This window comes from Gadus chalcogrammus, chromosome 1, assembly GCF_026213295.1.
Source record: "Gadus chalcogrammus isolate NIFS_2021 chromosome 1, NIFS_Gcha_1.0, whole genome shotgun sequence".
NCBI classification, from domain to species: domain Eukaryota; kingdom Metazoa; phylum Chordata; class Actinopteri; order Gadiformes; family Gadidae; genus Gadus; species Gadus chalcogrammus.
The window spans coordinates 15,583,527-15,606,097 of NC_079412.1; the positions used below are offsets into that span (position 1 = coordinate 15,583,527).

Sequence of the window (22,571 nt, forward strand, 5' to 3'; positions counted from 1 at the left end):
TCCACGGACTACACGCTCCAAAAGTAGGTAAAAGGTTGACTTTCATCATGCACTGACAAAAAACCTGACACCAGTTGAAATGTCAACATGAAACATCATAACATACGAATGAATGCCGTATTGGCACTTGGTTCTATGAACATCCTTATCCTTACTTGTAGGATAAGTATATTGTTTCTCTTTTTTTCTGACAAGTCAAGTCTCTTTTGACAAAGGCGTCTAAATGCCAAAAATGTAAATGTAATTGATATACTATCGTAATATCACAAGAGACATGGGTAATATTCCATGTCTGCACCAAACATTGATCGATGACACATGGCTGTCTGTAACAAAGATCAGTCATCATTTCACAACACTCTTGCTCTGACTCCTCATGCTTTCCCTAGTGGGGAACCAGGGCGAAGGGCAAAGCATGTCAAAATGTCTCCCCTAGCAACGCATGGATTAAAATCTGGTAAACTCCATAACCAGACATCATCGCACACGCATGGCTTAGCACTTATCTGCAGAGATATTCAACTGATCACTAACTGGTCTATAGTGAAATGGCCCATCAATAATGAGAGGACATCTTCTCAAACCCCAGAAAGCAGTAATTTAAATGGTTTAAAGCGCCCTCTTCTCTCTGTGGGATCACTGGGTTTGCCGACAGGCCGTGCATGTGCATGCAGCGTGTGTAGAGGGTTCCTTGTTTTTCTTTCCTCTACACTTTGAGCTGATGTCACTTATTTAGGCCGGGCTCCATGTGGGGGGAATTCCTTTTGGGAAACATCTCAGGTTTAACCTTTTGCTGCATGGATAGATATGGAAATAAGACATGCTCATGACGTATGGAAATAAGCAAGAAAAAAAAAAGCAATGATTTAATCACACATATATAAAAAACATGGAAATAAGCCAGGAAATAGAAAGACAGCAATGATTTAAACACACATATATAAAAAATAACATGGAAATAAGCCAGAAAAAATAAAGAAAGCCATGATATCATTCAGAATGCACGTTTCCTTTAGGTTTTGCTTTTTGGCAAATTTGCTGTAAAATGTGTGTTGCATAATCCTTGTTGTTTTAGGATTTACGTTTGCGTCACTTATCAAGCGCTTTAGAATTTGATTTCATTCCTAGACATGCATAGGAAAATTTCCTCTGCCTTTGACCTCGCTCACCTGTTCAAACGCAGACTTGTGAATATTCATGAGCTGGCTTGTCAGTGGGTGTATACCCGGGGTCACACTGTGTGTTTATATTCTGGATCCTTTGCTTCTCCTGCAGACTGCTGAGGTTTGATAAGTCAAAGCCTACACACCAACCTCCAGCATTAAACATCTGCAGGACCCTTACACTGTAAGTACTAGTATGACCTTACTACTTTACTTATATAACGTTAAATTAAGCATTGCATCGGGTAAAGGATTTGACCTATATATATATTTTTAATTAAAGTATAATTATATAATGCATAATTGTGTGTGTGTGCGTGTGCGTGTGCGTGTGCGTGTGTGTGTGTGTGTGTGTGTGTGTGTGTATTCTTTTAAAATATATTCTTGCAATTTCGTCCCTTAAGTAAGATACTAAACTAGCCTTCTCTGCAAGCGTTCTTGAAATGCTTCTGTAATGTATTGTTTGGTCTTTCCCCAGCAGACTTCCTTGATAATCAATCATGGGACTTGTTTCCGATCTCATCCCGTTCGCTAAAGAGATCCTGAGCCACAGGCCATGCCGGGGGATGCTGAAGGTCTATCTGATGGGCTCCATGCTGGTCCTACTGGGGGCAGCGGGGGGGCTTGTGGAAACCTTCCTACTGCCGTTTCTAGAGAGGAGGCCGCAGAAGGAGGACAGTGAGACAGACTTTCTCCTCATGGCGACTTTCAGACAAAAGCAGCAGCAGCTGGTGGAGTCAGCCTCGGAGACCACAGCCCGCCATCTGCATGAAGTCAGCCTATAGGAGACCACAGCCCGCCATCTGCATGAAGTCAGCCTATAGGAGACCACAGCCCGCCATCTGCATGAAGTCAGCCTATAGGAGACCACAGCCCGCCATCTGCATGAAGTCAGCCTATAGGAGACCACAGCCCGCCATCTGCATGAAGTCAGCCTATAGGAGACCACAGCCTAACATCTGCATGCCCCCTCGTCAACTCTATCGCTCTGTTGACAAGAACCTAAATGTCTGTCGTGTTTTATGAGTCTGAATCTACTGTGAGTAGAGAGCGAGTGGTGTCTATATATAGCATTGATGATTTGCTGCTGGGCAGCAAATGTTCAAAAGATTTTGTCATAAAAAATAATAAAACTCTTTATATTTTCTTTAAGAATGTGAACTTTACATAGAGAAAAACATTGTTTGCCAGTGGTTATATAAAAACGCAACAACCCCTTTTCAAACAAATAAGAAATCGATTGGATAAAGAATAAAGGTAAATCTTGGAAAACTAAATAAATATATCGGTCAAATTAAGATTCTGTATTACAGCAAACATCTACATATCTCAACTATGAAAATGTGTCACTTTATAAAAGATAAAAATTGGAAATTCAACTCCAATACACCTTACCATAAAGCTAAGAAGAAGAAGTATGGTTTGTACTATTTGTTGTTGTTTCCAAAGGCTTCAAACAACAAAAGTGTAACTATTCTAAACCACTAGATGGCGGTGATAAAATATATCAGCAAGTCAAGACCTCAACTTCCGTCTGAATAGCGGAAACGAAGTCTATGTATATGTTATGTTTTCCATGTTTACTAGTGTCACATTAATCTGCATTGAATGCACAACGCATAAATTGCACTAAGACAGCTAGACACTTAAAACATACCGACTTCATTTATTTCCAATGGCGGATCCGGCGGTGGCACCGGGAGGTTACAATGCAGGAGGGGTGAGAAGGCTGCCCAAAACTTGGAACATCTATAGTTTATAGTTGATATGGTCTACCCGTATGAACGACAACTCACGACATGACACCGCTCTCCCAAGATGTACTCTGCTGTTTGACTATCCAGACCATACTGTATAGCTTTCTGAAACAAAAGATTCGCCATGATCTCCAAGCCTTTTTACTATTCTATCATACAGACACGCATTGATGAGGGGGTTTTGTTTTTCTGATGACTGGCGTTGTGTTCTCGGTTCTCAGCGGTCGAGTAGTAAAACAAACTCCAGCCCAGCGGACAACTATCACATGGCGAGGCGTCGCACCCTGCAGGTGGCCGTCAGCGCCCTCCTGACGGAGTGCGGATTCGAGAGCGCAGAGAAGGCGGCTGTTGAGTCTCTAACTGAGATGATGCAAAGTTGTATGTGTCGTTCCTTTGTAGATTGAGGGCGAAGCTTTGATGACCATGTGTAGGTCAACATGGTGCTGGGATGTCAATAATGCTATGCACTGTCTTTTGTTCTCCAGATATAACAGAAATAGGACGCTGTGCCAAATCTTACTGCGAGCATACTGCCAGGAGCATTCCCACACTCCCCGATGCAGTGGTCACACTCATTGAGATGGGTACGAGAAAATGCATTACAATCATAATCGTAACATAAATGGGGCTACAACTAACAATATTGTTTGTGTATTTCGTAACATTTTCAATTCACGTGGTAACAAATGTATTTTCTATTGACTGAGTAATCAACGGTTTCAGCCATCTCCATCAATGTATCAATCTGAGGAAACTCGATATTCGTCCCTGCAGGGTTCAATGTTGACACTCTTCCTGTCTATGCAAAAAGGTCCCAACGGATGGTTATAACAGCCCGTAAGTATCCATTATCTCTAACTATTGGTTATAGAGATTCAAGTCTACACCAATGACTACCATAGGATTGGACTTGGTCCCAAACTACTGGGGTCACCACTGGGTTTTGTTTTGTGATTCTCAGCTCCGGTGACCAACCCTCCCATGACTCCTAAAGCGCTGACGGCAGGACAGAAGCGCCTGCACCCCGCATATATTCCCAGCCACTTCCCAGAGTTCCCTGACCCCCACACCTACATCAAAACCCCCGTGAGTCAACCAATGTCTTCATACTAATACTTCTAACTAGGGTAGAAAACTTGGTTTATCTTTGCGGCATGTGAACATAAAATGCATCACTGCATGCAAAATATATTTTCTTCCCCCAATGTGCGATGGTTGTTGTTCTTTTACACTACAGCCTGCTTTGAGATTTAAAAAGAGAAGTCATATTTTTGTCATTATTTACACATCAAGTTAGAGAAGTATTCAAGTATATCATAGGCAGGGGTGTTTCTTATAACATGCTGATGATGCGGTTGCACAGGGCCGCCAAAGCCACCAGGGGGCCCCCAGACTGCCATTGAAGCCTTTTTTTTTATTAAAATGACCCGTCTCTTGGTAGCCAATTGAGTGAAAGCACCTTTTTATTCTCCAAAAATAAAATAAATATGCAACAATCTATATTATTAAGACCCTAGGCTACAATCAACAGGGGAGCTGTGTCAATATAAATGAATGCTGGCAGTGGTGGCTGGCTATTATGTTAGAGCACCGCCCTCCCTGGTGGAAAGGTCTTTTTAAAATGACTTAGTTTGTATGTGTCAATGCACAATAATGTTTAATATACAGAATATAAATAATTATGTTTTGGGCTAAATGAAAGATCCCCTTCACCCCTTTCCTCTCAATATCTCTTCTTGGGCGATGGAAACATAGCCCAGGGCATTGTCAGTGCAGCAGCTCAGCCAAGTACTGACACGAGATGTACACATTGCAACATCAATTTTGCTACCTGTGTCCTTGAATCCGATGCCTTAGGCTTAGGGCAATTCATTACTCGCCCCAGGCAAAGTCATGCAGTGGTCGATTATGGACACCTGACATTATTGACATTGACAATTATGAGCTCACGTAAGCAAGAGACAGGATTTCAGCTGCCCCCGAATCAATTATAATAATCTCTCCTCCAAAATCTATTTGAGAGGAAACTTTTGGTGGAAAGAGCTTCTGTCATATTCTTTTTGCGATTTCTAAAATATTTTTTAAATAACTGAAGCGTTACTTGGTAAGACAGCATTAACATGTCAGCGTAGTTCCTACAATGTGAAGCAGAACAAGTCTTCCTTGAGACGTAGCCTTTACAACAGAGCCTTCTGCTGTAGCTGGAGCCCCCGGCTGAGCTCGTGAGGAAAGCCGTTGACAGTGCTCCTTTCATGGGCTCGGATCTCACAAAGAGTCGGGAGTGTTGCACCAATACAGTTTCCTTCTAATTTAAAGCTATGGTATTGGCAGCCTATATTAATCTAAAGGAAACTGTAAACACTCCCTTTGGTATACTGGTACACAAATTTGTACTAATGTTACATTCATCACCTTGATCCCAATTCAAAACTCCTTCAATAAATCCCTGTCAATAATGAGAGAAAAGTATGATCTACTGTTGATTAACAGTTGCATAGGCTGGAGTTGTTAAACTGAATCGCATTTGTGAGCTTTGTTGGGAATAGAGAAAGAAGGATGCAGGAAGTATATTGTTTGTCGTAGCAGCTTTTAACGTCTTTCTGATCGTTGTTTTAATACGTTGCATTTCCCTCCAAGATGTCATCAAAAGCTGTTTGACTACTTAAAACCCTAACATAATACCTGCAGCCTTTAAAGTGATAGCCCATGGGCCACATGTTCTTAGCTCTAAGCCATATAACAAGTTGCAAAAAGTTAAGTACAACATGGCAATGCCCGATCCAGTTTGTTCAAACAGTTAATACATTATTTGTTCTATTAATGTAAAGTTTTTTTCCTTATGGATTATATTGTTATAAAATTATACTGATTATATTCCATAATATAGTAAGGTTTTATATAGGGTCTGGTCGGCAATGCTGTTTATAAACCTGGCTGCAAAAGTTTTAGAGAAATGTATAGAAAATAAGGTACTGGAATCGACCTGTTTGCTTGTAAAAAATCCGCTAGTTGGAATCACCTGTAAAAAAAAAAACAGATGGGTTCATCCATGCAGAATTCTGGTTTAAATTTGTATTTTTTTTAACCCGCTGTAGACTTTCAGGGAGCCGGTGTCTGACTACCAAGTGGTTCGGGAGAAGGCCGCATCCCAGCGGAGGGATGTGGAGCGGGCCCTCACACGCTTCATGGCCAAGACCGGAGAGACTCAGAGCCTCTTCAAGGATGACATTACCGCATTCCCACGTGAGACACGCTTCAGCCCCAATTACCCTCTCCCCCTCACTCCCCGACCGTCGTGTGTGTGTGTGTGTGTGTGTGTGTGTGTGTGTGTGTGTGTGTGTGTGTGTGTGTGTGTGTGTGTGTGTGTGTGTGTGTGTGTGTGTGTGTGTGTGTGTGTGTGTGTGTGTGTGTGTGTGTGTGTGTGTGAGATTTCTATATGTACATAATGATGTTTCCCTGGGGCAACGAGAACATGTGACCTACGCTTATCACACTGCTCCGAAGGGAAGAGCTCGTTCCAAGGATTACATGTTTGAACAGCTTATGTGCATTGTGTTGTGATTATGTTTTGTGTGGAGGTGGGTCAGTCTAACCCTCCTGTTATCTCCCTCGTGTGCTCAGTGATTGCGGCGAGGCCGACCGCCATCCCCTACCTGAGCGCCCTGCTGCCGTCGGAGCTGGAGCTGCAGACGCTGGAGGAGACGGACTCGTCGGAGCAGGACGACCAGACAGACAGCGACAACACGGCCGGGAACGGCCTCAACGTGAGTCTAGGGCTGCTCGATTATGGAAAGATCATGATCACGATTTTTTGGGTCAATATTTTGATAACGATTATTCAAACGATTATTATTGAGTTTGAAAACATGATAAATTTTTTTCAGCATTCCTTGCCCAAAAAACACATTGTATCTGAGAATTCCCCTTATAAAATTACACAATAGGTTCAAATAGAAAATGTTCTGATCGAAAATAATGCAAAACAAATTGGTATCCAGCTCCAATTTATATGATACATTTAATAGAAAAAAGTTAAACTCGATCATAAACGTTTTTTGATTGTTTGACACAAAAATCGTAATCGCGTTCAACATTTGATTAATCGTACAGCCCTACGTTAGTCTAGCCACCACTGCTAACCTTGACTAAATGACCAGAACACACACGCACACTCCGCAGCGACACTCTCCCAGGTAAGACGTTCTGTCTATAGACTGTAGAAAATTCGATAAAAGAAGGGAAGAGACAATTCCTCACCTTGACAAGCAACGGCAGGTCTTTCATTCAATTCAAACATCGTGCCGACCGGCGTTTCAACACACGCGATGTGATCTTAAAGAGACATTGTCCCTATAACACAACGAAAACATCAATAACAAAGTAAGGTGAAATATGTCTATAGAGTCCAACACAAGACTACACTTTGTTGCTCAAATGTAATATCACTCACCTCCTTGAGCCGCCCGAAATGTCTTGCGATATTGACATCCCCCTTCCCCCCTGCGGACTGTTTGTTTTATTTTTCCTACGTTTTGTGTGTATGCTATGTGTGATTGTAGGCTACTGCTGCCTGTCCTGGCTAGGACACTGGAAGGGATGTTTACTCTCAATGATGATTATTATTTTCAACTAACCAATAGTAGTTGCCTTTCATTTTAAAATGTCAATGCACTTTTCAGCCCTGAATAACAGTAAAAGCTATTTAAGTACATTGTACCAGTTCTGTTCCAATGTAGTAAAGAAGTGATGACTGATGTGAAATTGCTTTCTTTCTTTCTCTCCATGCCAACTCAGGACGACCCGAGGGCCGACAAGGAGAATTCCATGCTGCCGCCGAGCAGCATAGTGCCGTCCGTCAAGGCCAGCGAGGACAACACGATCGATAACCCCTACCTGAGGCCCGTGAAGAAGCCCAAAGTCAGGAGGAAGAAGTGAGCCAAGGCCCAACACAACTGCGACCAATAAGACTTTTTGCCCCCGTTCCTCCCTAAATCAACTCCACCTGGAAGCAGAGGATGAGATTTAACCACAACTCTGACGGCTCGCTTGGCTCCTAAAAGGATACAGTGGCAATTCAATTTGATGGCATCTAGCGTTGTTGTCTGCAGAAAATTTGCTTTTGTATATTTTTTGGGGATTATTCTCCCATTCCCTTATATTAACTGACCTCATGGCTGCCATGCATATGGTTTCATTTCTTTATTTTGTTTTAGATATTTGTCAGGTTGGCTTTGGTAAAAAACAACAAAACATTTTGAAATAAACAGTTAAGATCAGTTTTTTCTGTGGCTCATGGATGAGGGTTAGGGTTATTACTACACTAACCCTAACCCAGTGATCTCTAAAGGAAGTGATTTCCTGACGCAGGGGACACCGCTGAAGGACGTTCAGAAGTACATTCTCAAGTAGGCTACTCTGGCCCTTTGCTTCTTGAAGTCCTTGTCACACTGGAGCTGAGGAGACAAAAGGTATTAAACATTTAATATCAATAAAAAGATGAGGTGACTTTCAACCAAATATAGCAATTAATTCCACTTTTTCTAAAGGTAGGCTTAAAGCAAGCACCATTAAAGATTAATTCATTTAGCCTTCGATGAATTTTTCAACTATTGTTAGTTCAATATAGAGGAAGCTGGAACCATTTTGTTATCTGTTCTTTTGTGAAAACGAAGGTAGAAAAAAAAATACATTTGATATCTTATAGGTTGGAAGACATTAAATTATTATTTTTTTAAGTGCAAATTTCAAACTTCCGGAACGAAGTGCAATAACCCTACACATCAATGTTTGACAGTTGTTGGGGTTATTTATTTATCTAACCCTAACAATCAAACGGCATGTTTGATTTGTCAGCGTTGGTTAGTTTTTTAACTCACCTCTGCTCTCAGCGTTTTCTTCTTAAGCTGAGGGAATTTTACCCAATCTGGAGACCCAAAGCTCATCGGCCAGACAACCTTCCGGCCGATTGCTACTTCATGAGAATATGTCCCAGGGCTGCATTGTTAACACAAAACACCTATCAATATTAACGCCTATCAATCACCAAATGCCATGCTGTTATCATATTCCTTTGTCACACACCCTGGCATGCTGAGGCTTGCATCCGGCTTGGTCGTAACCCTCACTGCCGAGGAATTAAAAGGCGTTTTGCCAGGCGGCAGGATTCTGGACCGGGATTGATCCTGCTGGTACTTTTGAGGTGAGGGGGTCACTGTCTGTGATATATGTGAACATAAATTATAAATTATCACACTCAATTAAACATTGAATCGGCTTGTGACCGTTAATAAGTATAGTATACCCTGTTGGCCTCTAAAAACCGCACGGCGGTCCTCGCAGAGAGGACGTATCCTTTCTTGCACATCGGCCTCTTCTGGATGTCGTACATCATGCTGCGAAACTGATCAGAGAGCTTAAGTTAGTGTAATGTCAACATTGTGCACAATCAACAGGTTGTATTTTAGTAACCCCCGGTTCATTCATTATGCGTGCAGACACAAACCTACCAACCTCATGGTTCTCATAGCAGCCCGGGCCGCGGTGCGGCTCTTCCTTGCGGAACATTTGGTTTCCTAGACGGTTTGGTGCAAAGTTGGTAGGAAAGAGTTTCCTATCCTGGGTTGTGCCGAACCCAACGCCCCGGCGGCGACCCGGTTCATCAAGTTTAGAAATTGTTCCCATATCGCCATTCAGGTTTACTTAAAAATGTTCTGAGAAATTAGTTAGAATTGTACTTGCATCGCGAACTGCCACAATGTTACCTCCCGTTGTTTAGAATACCAGTAACTATAGCAACCAGGTTATGCAAACTTCCTGGTTTATGCAAAGCAGTGCCTGCCTGGTGCGTGAATCCGGAAGGTGTCCAGGAAATTGGATCTCTTAACTCAATGAAAATACTTAAGTGTATTCTCCGTATTTGTCAATGGATGGCTGAACAGGAGATCGCATAATTAAAGTGTGGTTTCTAGATAGCTTGGGGCAAGTTTATATTTCAATAAAGAATCGATTGTAATTCAATGTGAATAAGACAGTTGAACGTGTAACCTTTCCAATAGAAAGATACATGGTTAGCAATTCATGCAAATACGTATGCAACTTCACTAGTCTTGGGGAGAGGTCCAAGATTCAGAAGTCATGGATGTTTGTAGTCTTACAGGTCATATCTTTATATATTTTGAGTTGCCATATGCTTAATAGTCTGGCATTAACTTGAAGTTCACATGGGTGTTCTTTGGTTTAAAGATCTAGTTTATGAATGGCAATTGCAGTGGATAATTCTCAAACACAAATCAAAGGGTGTAAAAGTGAATGAAAAAATACATTGAAAGAAACTGTTTCAGGCACGTTTCTGTAATGGCTCACGTGAGGCATTTAACATGGCATTTCCACAAGGCAACTATGTCTTAAGGCAATCAGTGAGCACATTCTTATATAAAGATAATTCCTCCATCAGCAGACTTTAAATTTAGCTTGGCATCAGGTTCTAAAATAATAAAATGACAACCCACAACGATAGCAACATTCAATTTTTTTACCCAAATAGCGTTCATTGACAAAACTACATACAACCACAAGCGATTAGACAAATAATACATCAACGCTAATCACCACGTGGCATCTTGGCACTTGTGAAGGAGTAGGGCACAGTGGAATTTTCCTTGGCAAAAATCAAATGGAGCACACAGTACAGTTACAACTGTAACATGCAATGTGTGTAATGTGTTGTACCACTACATTAAAAGGACTGCTGAGGAGTGGATGGCAACTTCATTCCACAAGTTAGGCAATTGTTGGCAAATTCAAAACTAATTCTAAACAGTTTCAAAGAGTGAGGCCCTGAGTTGGAATGCATTCTCTCATAGAGTAGCACCCCACCGATCATAAATATACTTTGAAGAGGCTTTGGGAGTACGGCTGCATTAATCTGTCAGGGGCACGGAGATGGAGGGGCCTTTGGGATCGTCAAATCGGTCCACGGTGTTCACCTGGAGAATCATGCTCAGGCCGTAGGTGAGGATCCAGAGCATGAGCAGAGTGGTCAGGAGCCCCATCCAGATGCCTGCACTGAAGAATCCGGCACAATCGCTGGCATAGGAGAAATCTGTTCCATTGGCCAAACCAAAGCCCTGGATCTGTTTTAGACAAAACAACATCAATGAAGGAAGAAGTCATGCTTGACCACCAAAGAATAAATCAATAGGGCGAGATTTAAAAAAAACGATTAGATTTTCCGGTTCAAATCCATCTTCATTTGAATGTAGGGTTTTTGAAGGAATACATCAATTCATAAAACCCTGGGATCCTTTTATAAAATGTTGTGCCGTTTTTATATATTTAGTCATTTATTGTGTTTTTATGGACAGGACAGTGAAGAGAGACCGGACGGCAGGTTGTAGAAGAGAGGGAACGACATGCAGCATAGGAACTGGGAGTATCGAACTCGGTCGCTGCAAGGCGTGCTGCCTACATCTATTTAATTGAAAACCGAATCGAAACCTTGGGAATCCAAAATCGTATCCGTTCGAGACAACAGTGGTGATAGTGCTTTTGTGAAATAAGTGCATGAAAATGTCATAAGTACCTGGAAGTCTACGAAGTTGACCATCCAGTTAGAAGTGTTGGGGTCGGATTCCCCCCGTATCAGCAGGGGATCACGGAAGCTGTTGACGGACATGCAGTGGAAGGAGTACTCCGCGGGGGCATAGATCCCCCGGCTGCCATTGAAGGACACGGACCCATTGGGGGACTTCAGAAGCACAGAATCCAGGGTGAACCAGTGCCGTGCCGATACGGGGTATAACTTCTGACTCATGGTGAAACTGGGGATAAAAACCAATGGCGTTTGAGTGCCTGCGGCGTGTCCAACCACAGTAGATATTCTTTGATGAATGAAAATGTGATTGATCCTAAGACAAGGATTCAGGTTTTGTTTATTATTTGACATAGATACATACAACTATGTACACATCTACTCACCTTAGAACGATTCCAGATGGGTAGTTAAGGACAAGCCTAAAACACAAACAATTCCAACTTCATTAGATCCCCCCTTGCAGATACATTGTCTTAACCTAGGCTGGGTAGTATTTAAGGTTATTGTTTAATAATTAGATCTGTATAATCAAATGGAGACACTCACACTGAGTTCGTCCCATTGCAAAGGGATCCGTCAAATGTAGGGGTCTCCTTGGCGAGGTCAATCCACTGAGGGCTGGGGGTAAAGCTCACAGAGAGGTTCTGAGCCCATAGCATAATGCAAGGGTTGTTTGAAACGTTGAACATAATAGGAGCTGGGACATTTGTTTCTGGTGGGGATTGAAGCAGCGAGCGACCCTGTGGCTGCTCAGACATCAAGGTCTCTGGAATTATCTGTAGACAAAAACAAAGAAATGTCTTACCCTGTGACATTTGTGTTTTGTTCTCATTGGTTTGTACCATTATTCCTGCTACTTTACAGCCATATAGTCCATGCTCTTCTCTTTAAAGGAAGCAATCTTTCAATTGGTTTGGAACACTTAAGACATGCCTAAATAATCTGTGCAATATCTAAAAAAAGCTCCTACCCGAGATGGCTGGAGTCCTGTGTAGATAGCAGTGTAGAGGAGGTTTTTGGCTTTCATGATACTCAAAACTTTCCCAATAATTTGATCTGTGAGTAATATTGTTATTAATTACAATTCAAATTAAAATAATTGTTGATCTTCAGTACATGGCATCATTGTTGTTACTTAAATTCCTAACAAATGCATTGTGTATATGACTCACCATTACTGCGGAACACTTGATCACAAGACTCGTGCAACCTGAGAAATTAAAGCAGAAACTCTAGTTCAGTTGAGATCAAAAGGATTTAAGCCGATTTAATTGCGTTTGCTCTAGAAATACCAGACTCACCCAGTACAATATGGCAGGGTGAAGTACATTAAATTGCTGACAGCTGGGTCGAGCTGAAGGTCTGAAAGGGTATCTGGGTCGACCAGCACCGGTGAGACACCGAGTGCCTCTTGTAGCAGAGCTGGTGCATCGCGGACAGCGGACCACTCCACAGCAGGAAGAACCAAGGAAGAAGGAGAAGAATGCATTGCAGCCTGGGGAAGTAACAGCGAGAGACGTTTAGAAGAATGGATACTGCTGAAGGGCAAGCAGTATCTCAATGACAAGAACCTTGTCATTAAGAAACAACCCAAACCAGGGGACTACTGTAACTACTGTACCTCAAGGTTGAGGAACGCTCCATCATCCTTGTTGCCAAACACTCCTCCATATATTGTGAAATCATCTTTGCTTAACTGGATATAAAGAAAATAAAAGTAAAAATGGGGGTCATCCATTGTTTCACAATGTATACAGAAATAGGAATTACAATAAATGATCTTCAAACTATACTGCACAAGTATAAAACACAATTGCATTGCTAGCTGAAGTAAAAGGTAAATCTATCATATCTACACATTCCTAAACGCAGTAAAGAACTTATAATGAAACGGGGAACTAACTAAAAAGGGAAGCAATGGAGCCACTTCACAGAGTACACGGTTCCGCTTCAGAAAGGCTGAAGAGAGTTCAGCTCCCCCTGTCTTCGTAAACCAAATTCTAGGCACCAAGAATCAAATGATATGCTATCGTTCCTTAGTAGCAACAGCATCGACGATGCAATCATATGTTATGATATCAAACCTTGTCCTGCAAGAACAGCAGCACAGTGTGAGGTCCAGAGTTGAACACAGAGGACAGGTCCGTGGTCAGCTGGCTGCTGGACACAACATGACCCGCCGCCGGAGAGGCCAGGGATGGTAGGCTACACATAAGACGGAGACAAGAAGTTTTAATGCCAAGATAATACAATGTTAAAAGTAGCTTAAACAGAACCAACTTGACTGCGTTGGCATATGCTGTCGACGATGCCAAATACTTTTAAAGCCTTATAAAGTCGAGCCTCTGAATAAACAGTTACCTTTCAGTCGACCACAGTAAAAATGGCACTTGTACAGTCGATCTCCCTAGTGCGAAATATGAACATAAATAGGCAATAAAAGCCAAGAACCGAACTAGGGTAAATCGCTGTGATCTCGCCATTTTCGTTTTCCGCAACTGATGGTCACATGACACGCACCAGCTGACTGTCATGTGCTGCTGGGCGACTCTGCTTCCGGCTGATACCGTTCAGCTCGCCCTGCCGAAAGCTCCACTTCCGGCCCCTTTCGGCCAGCTCACCCTGTACAGAAGCCAATAACTACTTGTTTCGGAGACTACGGCAGCAGCTGCTTACTCTTTCCAACATCGTATCGTAATTCGTAACTATCGTGAAAATGTTCCGGTCGACGACAGTAGTCACAAACTCACAGCGGAATATGGCATAGGCTACATCCAACTATAATTATTGACGCTGCCTTACGATATGTTATTAAGCATAAGATATGTTGTAGTATTTAAACACATGTGGGATCTAAATAAAGAAAATTATGTATTATTGCCCTAACATTTAAATAAATAAATGTATCAAGCAGGTGCGTCATAACGTGTGTTGTCACTATGTGCTCTACGTGTTTCCTTTGTCGTGTCCTGGTCGGGGGTCTGGGGTACCTGGCAGCTGTCCATGGTGCTGATATTTGGACCACGGAGGTCCACGCCTTCGCCCTGTTCTGCGATCATTGCTTAGTTTATGATCGTGGCTGATCGATTAATAATGGCCCTAACAGATACGTACATGTTCCTATTGCCATTTTAATATACCACATACTGCAAAGGAAACATATGAACCATGGAGTAAAACTATCCGACATAGCTCGGATGGTTACTTTAGTTACGGTAATTTGGTTGAAAAGGTTATTTTCTGGTCATTGAAAACAACTCCCTTCCGCCAGTGCCGTGGTGGCGGAGGGATATACTTGCATCCATGAATTGCTACAGCATCTATCTCAATTGAAAAGAACAGAAGGAATATATGGAGATTTAGACAAAGAGCCTATTTAAGAGACAATGTCAAATTATAAGAAAAATTATTATACCAACATTATAACCTACCAAATAACTCTTGAAAACAATTTCTGAAAGGGGATTACAGCAATCGAAATCATCACTTTCTATAATGTGGTGTGAATGGGAAGTGTCGGAGGATGGGCACTATTTGCAGCCGCGGCAGAATACCATTCCAGAGTGTTCCACGTTTAGGGCCATCTTTGGTCGTCCTCGCCGGTGACAGTGTGGAATATATTCCGCTCGCATTTTTGTCTAATGATAAATAAATACTATTCAACTTAAAGTGAAGTCATTGAACACACTTGGGCAAAGAAAGCGAACTGCGCTCATTGCTTGACTCATTGGCAGCTTTTTTTCATCAACTCCCTTCAATTTCACTGGTCTGAAGAGGGCGAGACAGGAGTGGCAGTGATACAACATGGATGAGGAATATGATGTGATCGTTCTGGGCACCGGACTCACAGTAAGTGACGAAGCCTTTGAGGCTCTATTGAAATCATATATGCTTAGATGACCTATCTGGACTATTGGTTTACTTCGGCCCCGCTAACGGGTTACCACCCAATGAGGCAATAGTTCCTGCATCCCTGTGGATGGGCGAAACATGATGAAATATTGTTATGAAACATGTTAACATCAACATATCAATCAATGAAGTCTGTATGCCACAATGGAACGCGTCTGGCAATTCTTGACGGCAGCCAATGCGCCGTTCTTTGACACCGTTTAAAAGAGCATCCTAGGCGTAACCCTATATCACGGTACCGATCACTGAGGCCTCTCTCTAGTCTAGGATGTGCCAAAGCTCGGGTAGGGTTTGATCAGATTAATATGAATGTAACATTTAACTTGATACACTGAATAGTTTGGATTGTTTGTTAGTATTTGCTTTCTTAATAATGGGATTCTTATTTCTATAGCCTGCTTTCAACCCTTTTTTTTATAGTCGATATATAGACCTATGCGGTAGGCGGTAGCGTTTGCACAAATGATACATTAGCCTTCTATAATAAATAGAATCATTATTGTTATTAGCTTTATTATTTTGTTATTATTATTATTATAACAGCTGATACATGGTAGACACGGATGCGGTCATTTGGCGCATGCGCACAACCTTCATTCACCTTTCTGCATCCTTCTGCATTATATTTGACTAATCCACCTTTCTTAACCTATACATTGCTACAATTGATATTCAAATAGGGCTTTATGTTTTTGCAAAGATATTTTTTGCATATATATATATTTCGATTTTTTAATTGTAAGTGACATTTTTCTCACCAGGAATGCATTCTGTCTGGGATTATGTCTGTGAATGGGAAGAAGGTGCTTCACATGGACAGAAACCCCTACTATGGTGGAGAGAGCTCATCCATCACCCCCCTAGAGGAGGTAAAAGCTGCGGTCCTCGCTGTGATATTCTTTAGGAGTAATAAAAATAATCAATACATTTTATGATCCCTGTTACATCATATTAAGTCCTGTAGGCTGTTGCTCGCTATTGTGTGTCAGGGGTTGCCATTTTGATTGAATAATGCCCTTGCCTTCCTGATGCAGCAGTATTACAATTGCTAGCTATTTAGGCTGATGATGATGTTTGTCTTTCAGGTTTACAAGCGCTTTGGCCTCCCAGATAGCCCTCCAGAGTCAATGGGCAGAGGAAGAGACTGGAATGTTGACCTGATCCCAAAGTTCCTCATGGCCAACGGTCAGTATTGCATTATGTTTGCATAACACTGTCTGCATTGATTAAAAACCAAAGAAGAAAAATAATTTACATAGCCTATATGTTCACGTAGCTCCATCCTCCAACATCTAATACAATTTGAATTATTGGTTGCACATCTTGATTGACATGGTAGCTAATAAGGTGATGAAGAAGTGCTATCTTATTACTGACTACTATATGATTATAAAGCGGCTATTAACTGAACGTGGCCTAACTGTGTGGACGTCTAACTGGATGAGTTCAGGTCAGCTTGTGAAGATGCTGCTGTACACCGAGGTCACCCGCTATCTGGACTTCAAGGTGGTGGAGGGAAGCTTCGTGTACAAGGGAGGAAAGATCTACAAGGTGCCGTCCACTGAGACCGAGGCGCTCGCTTCGAGTAGGTTCCCCTGACACTCTCTCCGGTACAGTTTAGGACCACAGATGCAAATCAAAGGAAAACGTGATACCTCTTGCAACAGCTGTCTTTCTCTGTTTGGTTCACCAGATCTCATGGGAATGTTTGAGAAGAGACGGTTCCGCAAGTTCTTGGTGTTTGTGGCCAACTTTGACGAGAACGACCCCAAGACCTTTGAGGGGGTGGACCCAAAGGCCACAACCATGAGGGACGTGTACAAGAAGTTTGACCTGGGCCAAGATGTCATTGACTTCACCGGCCACGCCCTGGCCCTCTACAGGACGGACGAGTAAGGGCAGCACTCGCATGCTATCGGCGATGGAATAATTTCAGAGTTTAGAGACCGATAGCTGTGGTTATTTCACTCACAGTTCACAGTTTTTTAGGTTTATTCTTTAGGTGCTTATTTCAGTGTGTTTGGTCTAATCAGAGGTATTAATTTGAGGAACATTTTGTTTTGCCATGTTTTTAAAGCCTTGTTAGATAACGATGATATACTCACATTCAACAATGCCAGATTTTCTCGGTCACGGTTTAACCGGAGGCTTAATATTTAAAGGGAATAACATCATAGCATTCAGCCGTGTCTGGAAATAGGCAAAATAATCTTTAAGGATCTAAATGATTATTTGAGGAGTCTAGCGCTCCATTTGCTTCAGGCTTAAGACACATCAGAATCACTGAATAGGAATATGCTCAGCTCTGGGTTACTTTTATCATGTTTACGTACTTACCATCCCCTGCACCTCTCCTCGCTCCGCCAGTTACCTGGATGTCCCCTGTCTGGAGACCGTGAACCGCATCAAACTGTACAGTGAGTCGCTGGCTCGCTACGGGAAGAGCCCATACCTGTACCCCCTGTACGGCCTGGGGGAGCTGCCACAGGGATTCGCCAGGTATGTCACCCCCATCTTACGTACAGCTATTGTTCATCTGTACTTAGAATGCTCATTATCGCATATGTAGTATCTGTGTTTTTGATTTTTGATTTAATTATTATTTGTGGCCACAGGTTGAGCGCAATCTATGGCGGCACATACATGCTGAACAAGCCAGTGGACGACATCGTGATGGAAGACGGTCATGTGGTCGGCGTGAAGTCTGAGGGAGAGGTAAACTGATTTGTCTATTCCTTTGTATTCTGGATCAGCAAGTGCCATGTTATATCTCCTGAGTCTAATGTAATGCTTAAAGTTACTTTGTAATGTTTTTTTGTTGTTTGAGATCCTAGAAATGTCTTTCAATAAGTCACACCCATTCCCTGAACGTGGGTGGGCGTGTGTGATTGTCAGAATGACCACAACATGGTGGGGTTTTGGCTGCGGGTGACCCAGATCCATCTCTGCTTTGGTTTGTCTCCCCCCATGGATGCAGGTGGCTCGTTGTAAGCAGCTCATCTGTGACCCCAGCTACATCCAGGACCGCGTGCGCAAGGCGGGCCAGGTGATCCGTGTGATATGCGTCCTCAGCCACCCAATCAAAAACACCAACGACGCCAACTCCTGCCAGATCATCATCCCTCAGAATCAGGTCAACCGCAAGTCAGGTCAGAGCAGACACCTATTCCCGGCTTATGCTGACCAGATGAGCCATTTAGTGACAAACACAGCAACGCAGCATTTTGTCTTCTAAAGGATAAAAAGAGAAATGAAGAAGCATTTCTAATGCAGTAATTTTGAGATTTCCGCCTAGTTACATTTTCATATTTTTTTGTTATGACTATTTTTGCTCTGTCATTGTCCATACTTGGTAATGCTCGCCCCCAATTATGGTTTTCAGCCTTTTTTTCCTCTGCCCTTTTGTCTCCCCGAGTCCACTTTGACCTTTGCTCCCCCCTCTCCTCCCTCCAGACATCTACGTGTGCATGATCTCCTACGCCCACAACGTGGCGGCGCAGGGGAAATACATCGCCATCATCAGCACCACGGTGGAGACCAGCGAGCCAGAGGCGGAGATAGAGCCAGCCCTGGAGCTCCTGGAGCCCATTGACCAGAAGTAACACACTGCATTATGGGAAACGTAGTCATATCTGGGCTATTGTCAGTCATGTCTCAGAATACACTTCATTCATGTTATTGTCAGTCGTAGTTTGATTATGGTACTCGTTGTTTTCCAGGTTTGTGGCTATAAGTGACCTTTACGAGCCCACAGATGATGGCACTGAAAGCCAGGTGAGTGGGAACACGGTTTCACCTGTATGCACATGAAATTGACATGCTGTATTTATATATATATATTACACTTTAGTCATTGATGTTGATGAAGCCTCGTGAGACTATTCAGATATACACATTTGTGTTTCACAATGACCTGCAGAGAGAAACAGAATGTGAACTCAATAATGATATAATGATATAAACATATTACATATATCTATAAATATATCAATATAAATCGATGCTAGGTATCCAGGTAGTATAGGTGTAATAACTCAAGTGTTGTCGCCAGGTGTTCGCCTCGCGGTCCTACGACGCCACCACCCACTTCGAGACCACCTGCAACGACATCAAGGACATCTACAAGCGTATGACGGGGAGCGAGTTTGACTTTGAGAACATGAAGCGCAAACAGAACGACGTGTTCGGGGAGGATGAGCAGTGAGCGGCCGGGGGGGCCTCTCCCGGGAGAGCGGGGGGGCCAGAGAGGAGGGAAAAGGGTTTGGCAAAAGAGGCAGAGCCTGAGGTAACGCGTTGATGTGGAGCTGCTTGGGGTTTTAATTGATTGGGCGGTCCAGGCTTTGGTCTGGTTTTGTTGGCTCTGCACCTCCCCCCATGTCCCTCTCTCTCTTATAGGTGTTGAAACACATACTCACACACACACACAAACACGTTGTTCATGTTCACATCTTATCTGTCACTGAAAAGCAGGGTTGATGAGCTCATTATTATTCCATCGTCAAATCTGTCATTTCCCCTCAGTTCTCCACTAATACTGGGACACTAATGAGCTGTTCATGTTCTCTCCAGAATATCATTCTTGATACGGACGTTAGTTGATGGAAAAGTCTAAATTGCAGAGGATTGATTTGGGTAAATGAAAATGGCTTGGCGGTCACCTTATTGCCGGGTGGCTTCCACTTCACATGCATGCATCTTTTACACATGGTAGTGTTGTACATAGCATTATATCACTGGGATGTGAAGGCTGGACCATTCCACGCATTTTCAATGCCAACCCTGCTTTCTCTCTCTGTCTCTCTTTCTCTCTCTCTGTCTCACTCTCTCTTTTTATCTTACTCGCTCTTTTACCGGTAGACTCCTTCTGCTTGTTTTGGCAAAATACTTTGGTCAGGCAAAAAAACGTGGTGAGCAGCTCTTTATAAACGGGCTTTCCATCAACTGCTGTCGTGTTCCCTGTGCTAGCAAGCAAGCTAAAACTGGTTGCTAATAACTGTCCTACCCGCCCCCCATCCTCTCAAAACATTTTCCGTTGTTTACGTGTTACGTGTGATTGTTGATTTTTCGAAATCGAGAATAGATTCCTTTTTAACACTTAAAATTATTCAAATTAAGAGTTTTATTGCTATTCTATATTGGTGCACATTTCACTTGCTGAAGTTATGAAGTTTACAGAGCTGAGGGTGAAACACCGGTGGCGTAACCTGAAGAAGGCATGAGAGAGTGAGAGAGATGAGAGAGCGTACAGAGGACCTGCTAGTTCTTAGTGAGGTGGTCTCGAGGAGGATTTGTAACGTGATAAACATACATATGTAAAGTTATCACAGAAGGAGGCCTCTTGTAACGGAAGGGAATGTGCCAGGGATCACGGAATGTATGTCAGGAGAGTCTTGGATATTTGACCTACTAGCAAAGTTTCACTTTTGAGTGAAGAGGGCGATGACTGAAATTTCAGCTCACAGTGAAAGCACCACATTGTGTCTTGGTTGTTCCAACCCTTGTGTTTTCTGACCCAGATTGCCATTCCTGTAAAGATCTTAATATTGCTGCAAAGAACTGGACGTACACTTCAATAACCTTAAACAAGCCTGTAGCCAAGCAGGGGGCTGGTAGGGCCACAGTGAGACATACCGCCCCACACCACTGAACCAATGTAGTTGATTTGGTTTTAGCCTTAATTTGGGGGTCAATACATTTAGGCTAACAAATTGATTCTGTTTTGTTTTTTTAGAAGTCATTAGCTGAAAATCTGCCCCTTGTTCAAAAGGCAACTACCTGCTGATGTTAGACAATAACCACAGCATGGTCTTCAGTCTCTCAGAGGTCCATTCTGCTGCGTTGTTGCGTACGTTGAAAAAGAAAACCGAATGAGGTTTTCATTGCACATCTCAATGAAGAAACCAGGAATAATTATTTGAGTCCGTACATGTCATTGAGAGTTGTGTCTAGTTGTGGCTTTCGCTCGTCAAATAATATTGAAGAGTTTCTCTCACACACTAGGCAAGGCTGAGGCTGTGGCTTACCAATTCCCCTTAACACTAAACAACGTTTAATACATGTTTTTATTTTTTGTGTCTTATTTTTATCTATTTATTTGAATTCTAACGATGCGCTGGTGGAAAGTCAATGTCAAATGCTGAATATGCTATGCTATTAGTATATGTTATAACTGAGAAAACCACGTTTTCAATGTGATGCACTTATTATATATAATTTCTTTGTTTGTACTTTTTGCTGTGTCATGTGTTTATGTTTACCTTCTCTTAATTAATCATTCCGGTGTTGCATTATGGGACATTCTGTTAACAAACAGGTTTTGATGACAGTGGTTGGCCGAATTCTTAGCGACCTATACAACTTTATTCACAGCAGTTTCACATTATGCTCCGTTCAACATTGTGTGTGGTCTTCATCTGGAATCATATTGCATATATAAAAACTACAATATTCTTTGAGTGTATTTATGTTTGGAACCCACCACTTCCTCACTTTCAACTTTTTATTTTTATTTATCAAAAAAAACAATGCCTAATGTGTGGTTATACTGTTTCAATTTCCATCCAGTTTGGCCTTTGGAAATTACTTTTGACAATATCCTTCAAGATTGGCAAAAGAAATAGTTCAGGCTGAGTAGTAGACAACTTACAGTCCTTGTTTGACCACTAGTTTGTGAACAACGCCTAATGTCTTGTGTAACAATTAAAATGAATTAAACTATGAATGAAGTGATACAAAAATAAAAAAAGCACATGGCAAACCTGGAAACACCCATCAATTCCTGTTGGTTTTCTTTCCTTACATTGGATTGAGTGAACACAAGTCCTTTACACCAGTGTATAATTTCCTTATCAACTTTATAGTTATTTATACATATATACAGTACATACATACATAGCCTACTGTACATGCATGCAGTAATCTGTTACATACATTTCCAAGCATGAAAATAGAATTGCTTTTTTTTTAACAAAGAACACAAATATACCATGTAAGAATAATAACTTCTCTAAATAATAATTATTCATATATAAATGCATTCTGTGTGCAATATATCTTTGGAGTTTGCTTCAGCAAACGTACTCTTATATCTACCTTTGGTATCTAGGGCTGGATTGTGTTAGCTCATCCCTCACGTGTCTGAGACAT

The 22,571-nt window shown here is 42.1% G+C and overlaps 4 protein-coding genes across 4 annotated transcripts; 2 read left to right on the plus strand and 2 right to left on the minus strand.

The window, feature by feature from the left end:
• Window positions 1-1,280: 1,280 nt before the first annotated feature.
• Window positions 1,281-8,716, plus strand: taf8 (TAF8 RNA polymerase II, TATA box binding protein (TBP)-associated factor). The gene is made up of 9 exons (XM_056591579.1): window positions 1,281-1,347; window positions 1,645-2,883; window positions 3,142-3,298; window positions 3,406-3,504; window positions 3,695-3,757; window positions 3,882-4,006; window positions 6,016-6,163; window positions 6,542-6,684; window positions 7,715-8,716. Exons 2-9 carry the CDS (start codon window positions 2,839-2,841, stop codon window positions 7,853-7,855), a joined length of 921 nt encoding a protein of 306 aa, XP_056447554.1. The 5' UTR covers window positions 1,281-1,347; window positions 1,645-2,838; the 3' UTR covers window positions 7,856-8,716.
• Window positions 8,016-10,009, minus strand: LOC130383790 (protein pitchfork-like). Its single transcript, XM_056591591.1, has 5 exons — window positions 9,431-10,009; window positions 9,222-9,320; window positions 9,002-9,135; window positions 8,797-8,914; window positions 8,016-8,373 (listed from the first exon to the last, which is right to left on the minus strand). The coding sequence occupies exons 1-5, from the start codon at window positions 9,599-9,601 to the stop codon at window positions 8,308-8,310; spliced, it is 588 nt and encodes a 195-aa protein (XP_056447566.1). The 5' UTR covers window positions 9,602-10,009; the 3' UTR covers window positions 8,016-8,307.
• A 145-nt stretch (window positions 10,010-10,154) lies between these two features.
• Window positions 10,155-14,044, minus strand: LOC130383768 (V-type proton ATPase subunit S1-like). The gene is made up of 10 exons (XM_056591556.1): window positions 13,875-14,044; window positions 13,598-13,718; window positions 13,135-13,209; window positions 12,815-13,008; window positions 12,686-12,723; window positions 12,484-12,569; window positions 12,060-12,289; window positions 11,897-11,932; window positions 11,502-11,739; window positions 10,155-11,052 (listed from the first exon to the last, which is right to left on the minus strand). Exons 1-10 carry the CDS (start codon window positions 13,994-13,996, stop codon window positions 10,840-10,842), a joined length of 1,353 nt encoding a protein of 450 aa, XP_056447531.1. The 5' UTR covers window positions 13,997-14,044; the 3' UTR covers window positions 10,155-10,839.
• A 1,007-nt stretch (window positions 14,045-15,051) lies between these two features.
• Window positions 15,052-22,266, plus strand: gdi1 (GDP dissociation inhibitor 1). The gene is made up of 11 exons (XM_056591569.1): window positions 15,052-15,362; window positions 16,187-16,294; window positions 16,511-16,610; window positions 16,876-17,010; window positions 17,119-17,317; window positions 17,793-17,924; window positions 18,041-18,140; window positions 18,403-18,574; window positions 18,879-19,023; window positions 19,145-19,199; window positions 19,477-22,266. The coding sequence occupies exons 1-11, from the start codon at window positions 15,318-15,320 to the stop codon at window positions 19,627-19,629; spliced, it is 1,344 nt and encodes a 447-aa protein (XP_056447544.1). The 5' UTR covers window positions 15,052-15,317; the 3' UTR covers window positions 19,630-22,266.
• Window positions 22,267-22,571: the final 305 nt, after the last annotated feature.